At 36.8% G+C, this 15,879-nt stretch overlaps 1 protein-coding gene across 9 annotated transcripts in view; it reads left to right on the forward strand.

The window, feature by feature from the left end:
- Positions 1-15,879, forward strand: part of LOC106973183 (argonaute RISC catalytic component 3) — a 115,427-nt gene that overhangs the window by 79,827 nt on the left and 19,721 nt on the right. For all 9 annotated transcript variants that reach the window (XM_027059680.2, XM_027059679.2, XM_053211362.1 and 6 more), the window contains 3 exons: positions 1,559-1,743; positions 12,538-12,697; positions 14,137-14,227. In XM_027059680.2, the coding sequence (XP_026915481.1) occupies positions 1,559-1,743; positions 12,538-12,697; positions 14,137-14,227 (436 nt within the window). The remainder of the gene's footprint in view (positions 1-1,558; positions 1,744-12,537; positions 12,698-14,136; positions 14,228-15,879) is intronic.

The raw sequence follows: 15,879 nt of genomic DNA on the forward strand, positions 1-15,879 counted from the left end.
AGAAATCTCATAATCTTTCAGCTAGTAGTTCTTGTTCAGGCTGACTGAAAATATCCAACTTCATACTTCTTGAATTAAACACTAATAAGGAAAAGGAGAAGGGAATTCCTACAAACTTTGTCTCTAAGGGAATTAGCATGTTTTTGAGCAAAGATGACTCAGATCCTTGGCTTAGGACCTTATTTGTTTTAAAAACAAGTAAAGTGATTGTTAAAGCATGACATCATTACTTGTTTATCTTAAGTTAAATGCAGAATTTTGTTTTAATATGGATTTAGTCTTCTGGGGTTTTTTTAGTGTGGATAAAATGCATTGAAATGCTTCCTGCCTCATTTGTTCTTAAATGTTGGTTTCTTTTTTTTTTTTTTTTTTTTTAATATATCTTTTCTGAAGACACAACCTTCCCTGCTGTTCTAGTATCAGATACATAATATTGTGGAAGGAAATTTTGGAGTAGGTCATACTTCTGACTCTACATTCATGTAGCCATTAGACATTGGTCAAATACTTGTCCCTGAAACTGTTGCCTCATCTGTAAAATAGAAATAATACCTCACCTACCACTTTCTTATGAATGTTGTCATGATCAAATTAGACAATGTGCAATGGGGCACCTAAGTGGCTCAGTTTTGTTAAGCATCCTCTTGGTTTTAGCTCAGGTCATGGTCTCACGGTTTGTGAATTTGAGCCCTGCATTTAGACTCTGCTCAGACAGTGCAGGGCCTGCTTGGGATTCTCTGTCTCCCTCTCCCTCTGCCCCTCCCCTGCTCATGTATGTGCTCTCTCTCTCCCTCTCTCTCTGTCTCTCTCAAATATAAATAAATAACACTTAAAAAAAAGAAATTGGGCACCTGGGTGGCTTGGTTAGTTAAGCGTCTGACTTCAGTTCAGGTCATGATTTCACGGTGTGTGGGTTCGAGCCCCACATCGGGCTCTGTACTGACCTCTCAGAGCCTGGAGCCTGCTTTAGATTATGTGTCTCCCTCTTTGCCCCTCCCCTATTTACACTTTGTGTGTGTGTCTCTCTCTCTGTCTCTCTCAAAAATAAATAAAAATGTTAAAAAAAATAAACACTTATTTAAAAAAAAAAGAAAACGTACAATAGTTTAAATTTATCAAGTTCTTACCATGTCTTGGGCAGTGTGCTAAGCTCATTTATTATCTCACTTTATTCACACCAATTCTGTAATGGAAGTAATCATCTTACAGATGAGAGAAACTAAAAAAATTTGCTTAAGATTTCAGAGCTAGTAATTGACAGAATTAGGTTTGAAACCTGTCATGCTAAGTCTAGAAATGAACTCTTAACCAGCACACTGTATTACTAATGCCCTTTATAAACTACAGAATACCACATAATTCTATAGTAATGTTCTTAGTTTGGAAAATAGATTACTGACCCCCCATTGCCTTTATTTCAGTAATCTTGGTGACCTCTTCATATATGGAGCACACAGATCTTTGCTTCATTTTCCATTCACTTCTCAAACTTTCCATTCCACTTTGTAGATGTGAATAATTAGACAAAGGATTTAGTTTTAGTGATTTCTCTTTCTAGGGGTTTCACGGACCAGCTGCGTAAGATTTCTAAAGATGCAGGGATGCCCATCCAGGGCCAGCCTTGCTTCTGCAAATACGCGCAGGGGGCGGACAGCGTGGAGCCCATGTTCCGGCATCTCAAGAACACCTACTCAGGGCTGCAGCTCATTATCGTCATCCTGCCAGGGAAGACGCCAGTGTATGGTAAGGATGTCTTAAGATTGTTTTTTTCTTCAAGTACTTGATATTTTTGGAAAAGACAAATCAGTAGAGCAAACTAGCCCAAGAAGAAGGGCACCTGGGTGGCTCAGTTGGTTAAGCGTCCGACTTCGGCTCAGGTCATGATCTCGCGGTTCGTGTGTTTGAGCCCTGCGTCAGGCTCTGTGCTGACAGCTTAGAGGGAACCTGCTTTGGATTCTGTGTCTCCCTCTCTCCCTGCCCCACCCCTGTTCGCACTCTCTCTCTCTCCCTCTCTCTTAAAAATAAACATTAAAAAAAATTTTTTTTTAATAGTCCCAAGAAGAGACCCTGTGAAAAGAATTTTAGTAAAGGAGACATCACAAAAAAATGGTTAAAAAAAAGAATTATTTCTTTAAAATGGCATTGAGATAACTTGAGTATCAGTATATGATATATTGGTTAAGAGCACAGGCTCTGGAGTCAGACTGTGCTACTTAAAACCCAGGTTCTGGGGGCTCCTGGCTGACTCAGTTGGTTGAGCATCTAACTTCAGCTCAGGTTATGATCTCACTGTTCATGGGTTTGAGCCTTGCATCAGGCTCTCTGCTGACCGCACGGAGCCTGCTTCAAATCCTCTGGCCCCTTCTCTGCCCCTTCACTGCTCAGACTCTCTCTCTCAAAAATAAAAACAAACAAAAACAGGTTCTGCCAACTATACTACCTGTGTGATATAGCTGAATTACTTAACCACCCACACTAGGCTTTAGTGTCCTCATCTTTGAAATTGGGATACTAAAAATAACTAACCTATAGAGAGTAGTTGTAAAGATTAAATAAATTTACATATATAAACAGGGCCTAGAATAGTACCTATTATATAGTGAATACCCAGTAAATGATAACTATTATTGTAAACAAAAAGTTTAGTCATAATTATAAGTTAAACATAAATCATTGAATCTTGAAAAATACAAAGAAAGTATAATTTTCAAACTACTGAATGGAGTATAGTCATTTAGGTTTAGAAATGATAGAACAGGTGGAAACAATCTACAAAACTAAAAGGCAGCCTACAGAATGGCAGAAGATATTTGCAAACAACATATCTGATAGTATCCAAAATCTATAAAGAACTTACCAAACTCAACACCCAAAAAATAAATAACCCAGTTAAGAAATGGGCAGAAGGCACCTGGGTGGCTCAGTCAGTTAAGTGTGTGACTTGATTTCAACTTGGGTCATGATCTTGCGGTTCGTGCATTCAAGCTCTGCATCAGGCTCTGCGCTGAAGCTGGAGCCTGCTTGGGCTTTTCTTTCTCCCTCTGTCTCTGCCCCTGCCCTACTCGTGCACTGTCCCTCTCCCTCTCCCCCTTTTCCCCCTTTCCCCCTCTCCCCCTCTGCCTGTCCCTCTGCCTCTCCCTCTCTCCCTCTTCCCCTGTCCCCCTTTCCCTCTGCCTCTCCCTCTCTCAAAAATAAATAAATATTTTTTTTAAAGGGCAGAAGACATGAGTAGACATTTTTCCAAAGACATCCAGATGGCAAACAGACACATGAAAAGATCCTCAACATCATTCGTGATCAGGGAAATACAAATCAAAACCATGATGAGATACCACCTCACACCTGTCAGAATAGCTAAAATTAACAACACAAGAAACAATAGGTGTTGGTAAGGATGCAGAGAAAGGAGAACTCACTTGCACTGTTGGTGGAAATGCAAACTGGTGCAGCCACTCTGGAGGATAGTATGGAGGTTCCTCAGGAAACTAAAAATAGAACTACTCTATGATCCAGCAATTGCATTATTAGGTATTTACCCAAAAGATACAAAATATATAGCAGCATTATCAACAGCAGCCAAACTATGGAAAGAGCCCAAATATCCATTGACTAATGACTGGGTAAGGAATATACAGTATTTATATACGATGGAATTACTCAGCCATCAAAAAGAATGAAATCTTCCCATTTGTAATGACATGGTTGGAGCTAGAATGTATTATACTATGCAAAATAAGTCAGTCCAAGAAAAACAAATATAATACAATTTTACTGATATGTGGAATTTAAGAAACAAAACACATAAACATGTGGGAAGGGAGAGGAGAGGGAAACAAACCACAACAGACTTTATTTTTTAATGTTTATTTATTTTGAGAGAGATGTTGGAGGGAGGGGAGGGAGGTGAGAATCCAAAACAGGCCCCATGCTGTCTGCGTGGAGCCCAACAGGGGGCTCAACCCCACAAACCATGAGATTACAACCTATGCCGAAATCAAGAGTTGGATGCTTAACTGACTGAGCCACCATGCACCCCAACCACAACAGACTCTTAATGATAGAGAATAAACTGGGGGTTGACGGAGGTGGGTGGAAGATGGGCTAGGGTGGAGTGATGGGTACTGAGGAGGGCACTTGTGATAAGCACTGGGTGTTATATGTAAGTGATGAATCACTAAATTCTACTCCAGAAACCAATATTGCACTGTATGTTAACAAACTTAAATCTAAATTTAAAAAAAAATTTTAAATGATAAAAGTGCCTTAGTGGCTCATTTGGTTGAGTATCTGACTCTTGATTTTGGCTTAGGTCAGGCTCCCAGGGTCATGGGATTGAGCCCATGTCAAGCTCCACCCTGAGCATGGAGCCTGCTTAAGATTCCTTTTTCTTTTTCTTTTTTTTTTTTATGTTTATTTATTTATTTTGAGAGAGAGCGAGCACGCAGTCACGTGCACAAAGGTAGGGAGAAGCAGAGGGGGAAAAAGAGACACAGAGAGAGAATCCCAAGCAGGCTCTATGCTATCAGTGCAGAGCCTGACATGAGGCTCAGTCTCACCAACCTTGAGATCATGACCTGAGCTGAAATCAAGAGCTGGATGTTTAATGGACTGAGCCACCAGAGGTGCCCCAGAGCCTGCTTAAAATTCTCGCTCTCCCTCTGCCCTCCTCCCCAACTCACATTCTCTTTCTAACTCTTTAAAAAAAAAAAAAAAGGATAGAACTGTTCACAAAGGAGAAATTGTTAGATTTACTACATAAAAATTCAATTTTCTATATCTCACAAATATATAATGATAATAAATAAATGGAAACCAATAGAATCTAAAAAGTGTTTGCAGCAAATGGAGACAACAGAGGGCTAGTTTACTATTAAAATATCCATATAGATCTGTTATTGTGATCAAAGAAAAAATCCTTATATTCTTATAGATTAGTGAGCAAGAATATAAACCAAAATTTCTCAAGAAAAAACAAAACCAGTTATATGAGAAAGTATTGGTTTTCACTAAAAGTTAAAGAAAACTACAAGTAAATAAAAGGAAAAATTTTAGGAGCAGCTGGGTGACTCAGTTGGTTGAACATTAGACTCTTGGTTTTCGCTCAGGTCATGATCCTGAGGTGGTGGGATCGAGCCCCATGTTGGACTCTGCTCTGGGTATGGAGCCTGCCTGAGATTTTCTCTTGCTTTCCCCCACTCAAGTACATTCACTCTTTCTGTTTATTTTTTTTATTTTTTTTTCACTCTTTCTGTTTTAAAAAAATGAAAGAAAAATTTTATGTCACTAAATTAGCAAATGTATTTAAATATTATAATACTTAGTGCTTGTGAGTATGAAGTGAATCTAGAATTTTAATATATTGCTGATGCCAGTTAAATTGATAATATCCTATCAAAAGTATAAAAATGTGTTTGTGTGATTCAGTAATTTCAATTACAAAAAGGTGTTCAAAGGAAAGAATTCATAATGGAGAAAATTCTATGCACAGAATTTTCATAATGGTATCTGTGATATTAAAAAACTATTGAGAGGGTGCTTGGTTGGCACAGTTGGTTAAACATCTGACCTCGGCTTAGGTCATTATCTCATGGTTTGTGGGTTCCATTCCCACATCGGGCTCTATGCTGACAGCTCAGAACATGGAGCCTACTTTGGATTCTGTGTCTCCCACTCTCTCTCTGGCCCTCCCCCACACATGCCTTATCTGTCTCTCAAAAATAAACCTTTAAAAATAAATAAGACTATTGAGAACTGGCTTTAAACAATGAGTAAGCTATAATATGTTAATAAAATAGTATGCAGTGGTTACAAATGATGTTATAAAATTCAAAAGATATTTTTAGTGGTACCTGGGTAGCTCAGTTGAACCGACCAACTTCCGCTCAGGTCATGATCTCTCAGCTTGTGAGTTCAAACCCCAGGTTGAGCTGTGTGCTAACAGCTCAGAGCCTTGATCCTGCTTTGGATTCTGTGTCTCCCTCTCTCTCTCTCTCTCTCTCTGTCCCTCCCCCACTCATGCTCTGTCTCTCCTTCAGAAATAAATAAACATTAAAAAAAAAAAAAGCACAGAGCCCAGTGCAGGGCTTGAACTCATGAGCTGTGAGATCATGACCTGAGCCGAAGTCAGATGCTTAACCAACTGAGCCACCCAGGCAACCCCCCAAAAAAAGATATTTTAAAAACTGATAAAATACAGAAGCTTGAACTCAAAGAATTTGTAAATCAATAAGGAAAGGACAAACAACTCAACTGAAAAATAGACAAAGGACATAAAACAGAAAAACAAATGAAACAAATGGTCAGTTATCTGATGAAAAGGTGCTCAGCCTTATTAGTCATTAAGAAAATATGAACTTGAGGGGCGCCTGGGTGGCGCAGTCGGTTAAGCGTCCGACTTCAGCCAGGTCACGATCTCGCGGTCTGTGAGTTCGAGCCCCGCGTCAGGCTCTGGGCTGATGGCTCGGAGCCTGGAGCCTGTTTCCGATTCTGTGTCTCCCTCTCTCTCTGCCCCTCCCCGTTCATGCTCTGTCTCTCCCTGTCCCAAAAATAAATTAAAAAACGTTGGAAAAAAAAATTTTTTTAAAGAAAATATGAACTTGAATAAGTAATTTTTTACTAATAATCATAATACCCATTTCTGGCAAAAATAAAAATAAATATTGACTCTCATACACTGTTCATGGGAGAGAAAGTTGGTATTACCATAGCCTCCTAGCTGACATTCTTGCCTGCATTCCCTGTAGTTCCTTTTCAGTCCATTCTCTACATTTCTTCTAGTGCAATTTTTTAATTAATAGATTTTTTTTTATTTTAGATATACAGAAAAATTAAGCAGATAGTATAGGGAGTTCCTATATATTTACCCCTTCCTCTGCAAAGTTTTCCCTGTTATTAACATCTTGTATTGGTGTGGTACATTTAATGAACCAATACTGATAAATCATTATTGATTGATTTGTAAATAAATAAATAAAATTTATAAATCTTAATTAATGTAAAAGCTTACATTAAAGTTCACTTTTTGTGTTGGACAGGCCTGTGGGTTTTGGTAAATGTAAAACATCATATATATACAGTATCGTAAAAAATAGTTTCATGGCTCTAAAAATCCCCTGTACTCCACCTGTTCATCCCTCCCTGTCTCTCCTCAAAACCTTGACACCCACTGGCCCTTTTGTTTCTATAGTTTTGCCTTTTCTAAGATGTTGTATAGTTGGACTCATACAGTATGTACCCTTTCTAATTGGCTTCTTTCACTTAGCAGTACGCATTTAAGGTTCCTTCATGTCTTTTTGTAGCTTGATAAGTCATTTCTTTTTACTGCTGAAAAATATTCCATTGTATAGATGTATTAGTTTGTTATCCATTTAACCTGTTTTTACCTCGTAATCAAGAAGGATGTTTTCATTGCTTACAGTTTTTTGGCAATTATGATTGGTGCTGTAAACATTCACGTGCAGGTTTTTGGATAGACATAAATAAGTTTCCAACTGACTTGGGTAAATGGGAACACAATTGCTTTATCTTTTGGTGAGACTGCCAAAATGTCTATACTCGGGCACTGGCTGGCTCAGTCAGAAGAGCATGAGACTTTTGATCTTTGGGTCATGAGTTTGAGACCAATATTGACTGTAGAGACTGCTTAAACAAGTAAATGAATAAACTTTTTTTTTCTTTTTTTTTTTTTTTAATTTTTTTTAATGTTTATTTATTTTTGAGACAGAGAGAGACAGAGCATGAATGGGGGAGGGTCAGAGAGAGAGGGAGACACAGAATCGGAAGCAGGCTCCAGGCTCCGAGCTGTCAGCACAGAGCCCGACGCGGGGCTCGAACTCACGGACAGTGAGATCATGACCTGAGCTGAAGTCGGACGCTTAACCGACTGAGCCATCCAGGCACCCCTGAATAAACTTTTTAAAAATGGCTGTACCATTTTGTATTCACACAGCAACGAATAAAAGTTCCTATTGTGTACTACATCCTCTTCAGTATTTAGTATTGTCAATTTTTAAATATTTTAGCCATTCTAATAAATTTGTAGTGTATCTTACTGTTGTTTTAATTTTCAATTCCTTAGTGACACATAATGTTGAGAATCTTTTCATGTGCTTACTTACCATCTACATATTTTCTTCTTTTTTTTAATATGAATTTATTGTCAAATTTGTTTCCATACAACACCCAGTGCTCATCCCAACAGGTGCCCTCCTCAGTGCCCATCACCCACTTCCCCCTCCCTCCCACCCCCCATCAACCCTCAGTTTATTCTCAGTTTTTAAGAGTCTCTTATGGTTTGGATCCCTCCCTCTCTTTTTTTTTTCCTTCCCCTCCCCCATGGTCTTCTATGTTAAGTTTCTCAGGATCCACGTAAGAGTGAAAACATATGGTATCTGTCTCTGTATGACTCATTTCACTTAGCATAACACTCTCCAGTTCCATCCATCTTCCTACAAAAAGCCATATTTCATTCTTTCACATTGCCACATAGTATTCCATTGTGTATATAAACCACACTTTCTTTATCCATTCATCAGTTGATGGACATTTAGGCTCTTTCCGTAATTTGGCTATTGTTGAAAGTGCTGCTATAAACATTGGGGTACAAGTGCCCCTATGCATCAGCACTCCTGTATCCCTTGGGTAAATTCCTAGCAGTGCTATTGCTGGATCATAGGGTAGATCTATTTTTAATTTGTTGAGGAACCTCCACACTGTTTTCCAAAGTGGCTGCATCAGTTTGCATTCCCACGAACAGTGCAAGAGGGTTCCCATTTCTCCACATCCTTGCCAGCATCTATAGTCTCCTGATTTGTTCATTTTAGCCACTCTGACTTGGCATGAGGTGGTATCTCAGTGTGGTTTTGATTTGTGGTTTTGATTTCCCTGATGAAGAGTGACGTTGAGCATCTATATATCTTCTTTAGTGACATGTCTATTCCAGCCTTTCACCCACTTTTAAGTTGTTTTCTTATTTTTCAGTTCTAAGAGTTCTTGCATATTTTGGTTTCAAGTTCTTTATCATATATGTATTTTGCATTTATTTTCTTCCAGTCTGGCCTGTCTTTTCATCCTCTTAACAGTTTCTAGGGGTGCCTGGGTGGCTCTGTTGATTAAGGGTCTAACTTCGGCTCCAGTCATGATCTCACAGTTCATGAGTTCAAGCCCCACATCGGGCTGTCAACATGGAGCCCATTTCAGATCCTCTGTCTCCCCCTTTCTGCCCTTTCCCTGCTCATGCTCGCACTCACGCTCTCTCTGTCTCAAAAATAAACATTTAAAAAAAGAGTTTCTAATGTTAATAAAGACTAAAAGTCTCTAATGTTAATAAAGTCCAACTCATTAATTTTTCTTTCACAGATCATGTTTTCGGGGTTATAATTAGAGCTTGTTGCAAGGCCACCTGGGTGGCTCAGATGAGCGTCTGACTTCAGCTCAGCTTTGATCTCATAGCTCATGAATACAAGCTCCGTGTTGGGCTTTGTGCTGACAGCTCAGAGCCTGGAGCCTGCTTCAGATTCTGTGTGTGTGTGTCTCTCTCTCTGCCCCAACCCACTCGCATTCTGTCTCTTGTCTCTGTCTCTCTCAAAAATAAATAAAAAGTAAAAAAAAAAAGAAGAAAAAAAATCAGAACCTGTTAGCAAGTCCAGGGTTACATGAGATTTCTTCTATGTTACTTTCTAGTAGCTTTATAGTTTATATATATATATATATATATATATATATATATATATATATATATATATATATATATATATAGGTTTATAACTCATTTTGAGTTACTTCCCGTGAAAGATGTACTGTCTGTTACTAGATTCAGTTTTTTTGCATGTCACTATCCAGTTCTTCCAGTTCTATTTGGTGGAAGGACTATCTCCATTAAGTTGCCTTTGCTACTTTGTCAAAGGTTGATTAACTATATTTGTGTGTCTATTTCTGGGCTTTTTATTTTGTTCCATTGGTCTGTATGTCTATTTATTTGCTAACATCACAGTCTTGATACTAATGTAAGTCTTAATGTCAGGTAGTGTCAGTTCTCTGACTTTGTTCTTCTTCACTATTGTGTTAGCTATTCTAAATCTTTTGCCTCTCTGTATAACCTTTAGAATCTGTTTGCAATATCCACAAAATAATTTGCTGAGATTTTTATTAGGATTACATTGAGTCTATTAATCAGGCTGGAAAGAATCGACATCTTAAGAATGTTAAGTTTTCCCATCCTTGAAGACGTACTGTCTCTCTGTTTAGAGCCTCTTTGACTTTTTATCAGAATTTTGCAATTTTGTATAGATCCTGTACACATTTTGTTAGATTTATACCCAAGTGTATCTTTTTTTTTCTTTTGATACTAATGTGAATGGTAATTGTGTTTTTCATTTTCAATTTCAGTTGTTCATTTTTGGCATTTAGGAAAGCAGGTGACTTTTGTATATTTACTTTGTATCATGCAACCCTACTATAGTCACTTATTAGTTCCAGGAGGTGTTTCTTTCATTCTTTGGGATTTTCTACCAAGACAGTCATGTATCCTGTGAACAAACAGTTTTATTTCTTCCTTCCTAGTCTGTATACTTTTAATGTAATATACACATATTTTGGGATTTCCCAGCTATCTTTCTGTTACTGAATTCTAGTTTAATTCCGCTGTGGTCTGAGACCATATTTAGTATGATTTCTGCTCTTTTAAATTTGCTAAGTTATGTTTTTGGACCAGAATGAGGTCTGTCTTACTGAATGTTGTATAAGTTTGAGAAGAATGTATATTCTTGCTGTTATTAAGTGAAGTATTTTATAAATGTCTTTTAACTGCAGTTATTTAATGATGCTGTTCAAGTCTACTGTATTTGCTTCTTTTATAGCAGCTGCACCATTTTGCATTCCTACCAGTAGCGCACAAGGGTTCCAGTTTTTCCATATCCCAGCAATACTTGTCATTTTCTTTTCTTTTTTTTTTTTTTTTTTTTTTTTTTCCTTTTTGGTAATAACCTCCTAATGGGTATGAAGTGGTTTCGTGTTGTGGTTTTGATTTGCATTTCCCTAATAATTAGTGATGTGGAGCATCTTTTAATGTGACTATTAGCCGTTTGTACATCTTCAAAGACATTGTGTTTTTAGAGCCTCACACAGTACTAGCATGTATTAGGTGCACATTAAATATTTGTTGAGTGAATGAATAAACCTTTTTGGAGAGCAATTTATCAGTATCTACAAAAATGTTAAATATATATACCTCTGACCCCTCAATTCTATTTGTAGAAATGTATCCTGAAGCTGTAGTTACATAACCAAACAAAAATAAATGTACAGGGATATTATTTGTGTAGCTTTGTTTGAAATAATGAGAACCTGGAACAAGCTATAAACATATCTGTATATGACTGATTAGATTCTTTATGACATTTAAAAACAGACTGTTATTATTACAAATAATAGCAATTTATATATTAAGATTCAGAATATACTACATTATTAAATGAAAATGCCAGTTTGCAAAGTAGAATGCAGGTTTGCTTTTAAAATTTATTTATTCATTCATTCATTCATTCATTCATTCATTCATTCCATGTGTGGGGCACCTGAGTGGCTCAGTTGGTTAAGCATCTGGCCCTTGATTTCGGCTCTGGTCATGATCTCACGGTTGGTGATTTCAAGCCTTGCATCGGGATCTGTGCTGACAGCTCACAGGGCCCTCTTTGGATTCTCTCTCCTTCTCTGTCTCTGCCCTGCTCTCTTTCTCTCTGTCAAAATAAACATTGAAAAGAAACGTTTTCTATGTGTTTTATAAAAAAGAAGGTATGTATACTGAAGTCTTTATGGTTGTCATAATGGCAAAGAGAAGGAAAGTTACAGGGACCTTTTATTCTTTACATTGTAAAGACTTTTTATTTTATTTTTTAAATGTTTATTTATTTTGAGAGAAGGAGCATACATGGGAGAGTTGGGGGGGGGGGCAGGTACAAAAAGAGAGACAGAGAGAATCCTAAGTGGGCTCTGGCAGCACAGAGCCTGACTCAAGGCTTGAACTCACGGACCGTGAGATCATAACCTGAGCCAAGACCAAGAGTCATACACTTAATTAACCAACTAAGCCGCCAAGGTGCCCCATACACTGTAAAGACTAATTTTAAGTTAAAAGTTGCAAAATAAGATTGAATGCTATAACTATACTATGAGTATAACTGCATTAAAATAATATAAATGAGAAAATCACTGGAAGAAAGTACAATAAAATGCTAACAAGGGATTATGTGTGATATTTTTCTTTCTGGATTTTCAGTTATTATGGTTATATTATTTTTATGATGACAAAAATATACTTTCTTACATAAAGAAGAAAACAAATGGGAAAATTATCACTAAATATTTAAGCTAATCTTCAAGGCAGTATACTTTAAATTATAACAGCATTGTTTTAGTATTGTTATAATTTTTAGAGTCCTGTAATCCAGTGATGTATTTCAAGGGGGGAAATATAGTAGCTTAGTTTTCAGTGAAGCTTGACCTTTTTTCTAACTGGAGGTATTTGTATTTGTTCCATAGCGGAAGTGAAACGTGTAGGAGATACACTTTTGGGTATGGCTACGCAGTGTGTCCAAGTAAAGAATGTAATAAAAACATCCCCTCAAACTCTCTCAAACTTGTGCCTAAAGATAAATGTTAAACTCGGAGGGATCAATAATATTCTTGTACCTCATCAAAGGTAAGATAAGCTAATCACTTAATTAAATGTTAATTACTTTTCATCTTAATTTTTCTATATATCACTATATCTAAAATCAGTGTAAGAGACATTTTTGATGATTCCTGCCATGGGAGATAAGTAGACATTTTAGCAAAAAAATTTAAGGCAAGATTAAGAGATTCCCTTGTGAAAAATCCCCTTTCAACTCCATTTTTATTTAGTATATACAAATAACCTCTTTCCCAGCTAGAAAGTATTTGAGAACTTTACGTATTTCTCACTGGAGAGCTCAACTTGAAGAATTTTCTCATTATTTGATAGTCCTCTTTAATCTGGGGAAGGGAAGAATGGAGGGTCTTGGGTGGGGCATGTCAGTTAAGTGAGAGCCTTGTCAACCTCTGCTACCTTCAGTGGGACAACAGATGTTACTGTCAAATTGTTATCATGTCTAAGAGCTCTTAGGAAGAATGACATAATGACCTAGAAACAGGTGCTGGGCAAGAGACTGAGAATTGAACAACAGGTTTCCTTTTAATAGTTGAAGCAACTGAGGCTTTAAAAAAATATCTTGACTAGAATGCACCACAGATAAGCATTAGAATAAGGATAGACCCATGTGTGTTTGGCACAAAAGCCCTTTTTGTTTTCTGTTTTTCCATGCTGTCTGTTAAATAGATGAGAATCATAAATGAGATGGGTATAGAATTCTATCAAGTCCACCAACTAAGAGACAATCATTTGAATCTTAAAGGATATAATTGTTGGTTTTCTTTAATGTTTATCTTTTTTGAGAGAGAACACAAGCTGGAGAGAGAGGGAGAATTCCAAGCAGGCTCCGCACTGTCAGCACAGAGCATTATGAGGGGCTCTGTCTCATGAACCATGAGATCATGACCTGAGCCGAGATAAGGAATTAGATGCTTAACTGACTGAGCCACCCAGGCACCCCATAAAGGATATCGTTTTTTAAATAAAATGACTGACCAACTACTTTATGACTGTTAAGTATTTATACTTTTGGCCACAGGAAGGGGAGTAGTAGATTCCTGTAATCCTTTTCAGTGAAAAGGTTAATGATTCTTTTTCTCCTTGAGAGATTACATAGTTTAAATGTAAATAGATTACAGAAAGATTGATACAAACTGGGATTAATATGAGGCAGTTTATCATTTTATGCCTCTTATGAAAAATGCCTGCCCTTTGCAACCACCAGCACCAATGCTTAAGGCAGAAAATTGCTCTGAATAGGACATTGGATAGACTTATTGTGATAGCTCTACTTCATTGAGTTAGGGATTCATGAATGAAGAGAATAAAACAGTAATTCAGGCTTTTGAAGCTGTGTAAAACCTCCTCTGTGCTGTGTCAGCAACTTGTATTTGTGTGGCAGTAGTATGAACAGATAAATGCATTATGAAAAAATGAATTATCTAACTCTTTTAAAAAATGTGTTTAAGACCTTCTGTGTTCCAGCAACCCGTGATCTTTTTGGGAGCAGATGTCACTCATCCACCAGCTGGTGATGGGAAGAAGCCTTCTATTGCTGCTGTGAGTGTCATTAGGTTTATCTTGTCTAAAGTTTAGAGGATCAACATTTTGGTTTCAGCTTTTTGAATTTTAATGACATTTTTTCTTTGAAACCAATTTTTATAAATATATATATCTAGAAGCAATTTTCAAATAGTCTTTGGATTTTTTTAAAAGGATGATCATTCCCTTGGGGCACCTGGGTAGTACAGTTAATCTTCCAACTTCGGCTCAGGTCATGATCTTGCAGTTTGTGAGTTTGAGCCTCACATTGGGCTCTGCCAACAGCTCAGAGCCTGGAGCCTGCTTCAAATTCTGTGTCTCCCTCTCTCTGCCCTTCCCCTGCTTACTCTCTGCCTCTCTCTCAAAAAATGAATAAACATTTTAAAATTTTAAAAAAAAAGGTTATTCTCTGGTTTGGGGGCTACAAGTTACATATATTTATTAAATCAAGCTTATTAGTTGTATTATTCAAGTCTTTTGTTTCCTACTTTAATTTACCTATTTGACCTCTCTATTGATTATATATTTTCAGTTAGTTTTTATTTAAAGAGTTTATGTATTTCAGTAGTGTCTTTACATTTTTTCAATGTAAAATTCTTCTACCTTTGTCCAGTCTAATACTTTGCACCTGAATTCTTTGTTTTAATACTACCGTTCCTACTTTTAACATTTTCCTTTTTTTTTTTAATGTTTATTTATTTTTGAGAGCGCACCAGAAGGGGAGGGACATAAAGAGAGGGAGACACAGAATCTGAAGCAGGCTCCAGGGTCTGAGTGGTCAGCACAGAACCCAACATGGGGCTCGAACTCACGGACCACAAGATCGTGACCTGAGCTGAAGTCGGTCGCTTAACTGACTGAGCCACCCAGACACCCAACATTTGCCTTTTATGTCTCTGCCCACCTCTATGTTTGTAAAGTTTTGTCAGTTCTTTTAAGTGTAGTTCTTATAAACTTCAGAAAGCCAGATAATATTTTACCCACCTTGAAATTCCTTGATTTTTAACAAATACCAACATTTTGAAAATGTCAACATATTTTATCCATACTTGATAAATTTCACAAATTAAACTGTAAAATGTTTTACATATGTTTTCTGTTACCTTTATAATAAAGTTTACATAAATCTTAAGTTACAACAACCTGGTACATTTTATTTGTCCATGTAAATGATAGTAATGTTAAAATTCTTAAGATTCCAAAGCTATTTTTATTAGTGAAGGAAATTTGCTTTTATCTGTTAGTAAATTTTATTGCTTTTTATTCTTATAGTTACGCATGAATTGTCATTTTACATGTCCTAGAGGTAGTATTGAGCCACTTCCGATATTCATAAAAATGCTCTTATAGAAGATGAAATTATTTTTTCAAAAAAAATTCAAAAGACTTACTTTGAATTTGCTATCTTGGGGTCATTTCCGAGAAAATTTAAGCCTAGCTTAAATTTTGGACTTCTGGGTAGTCATTGTCCTTTTCTACTAAATCCATTTCTGCCAAATATCCATTTTCTTTTATTATTATCAGAGGTCTTGTAAATAGAATTTATTAATTAATTATTTTTGCTATATGGCTTCTATTCCCAAGAACTTAAAGACCAGTGTGAAAAACAAATGTAAGTAATAAATGCCACATAGTATAATAGATGCTACTTTAATAGCAATATAAATTAA

Source organism: Acinonyx jubatus, chromosome C1 (assembly GCF_027475565.1).
Source record: "Acinonyx jubatus isolate Ajub_Pintada_27869175 chromosome C1, VMU_Ajub_asm_v1.0, whole genome shotgun sequence".
NCBI classification, from domain to species: Eukaryota; Metazoa; Chordata; class Mammalia; order Carnivora; family Felidae; genus Acinonyx; species Acinonyx jubatus.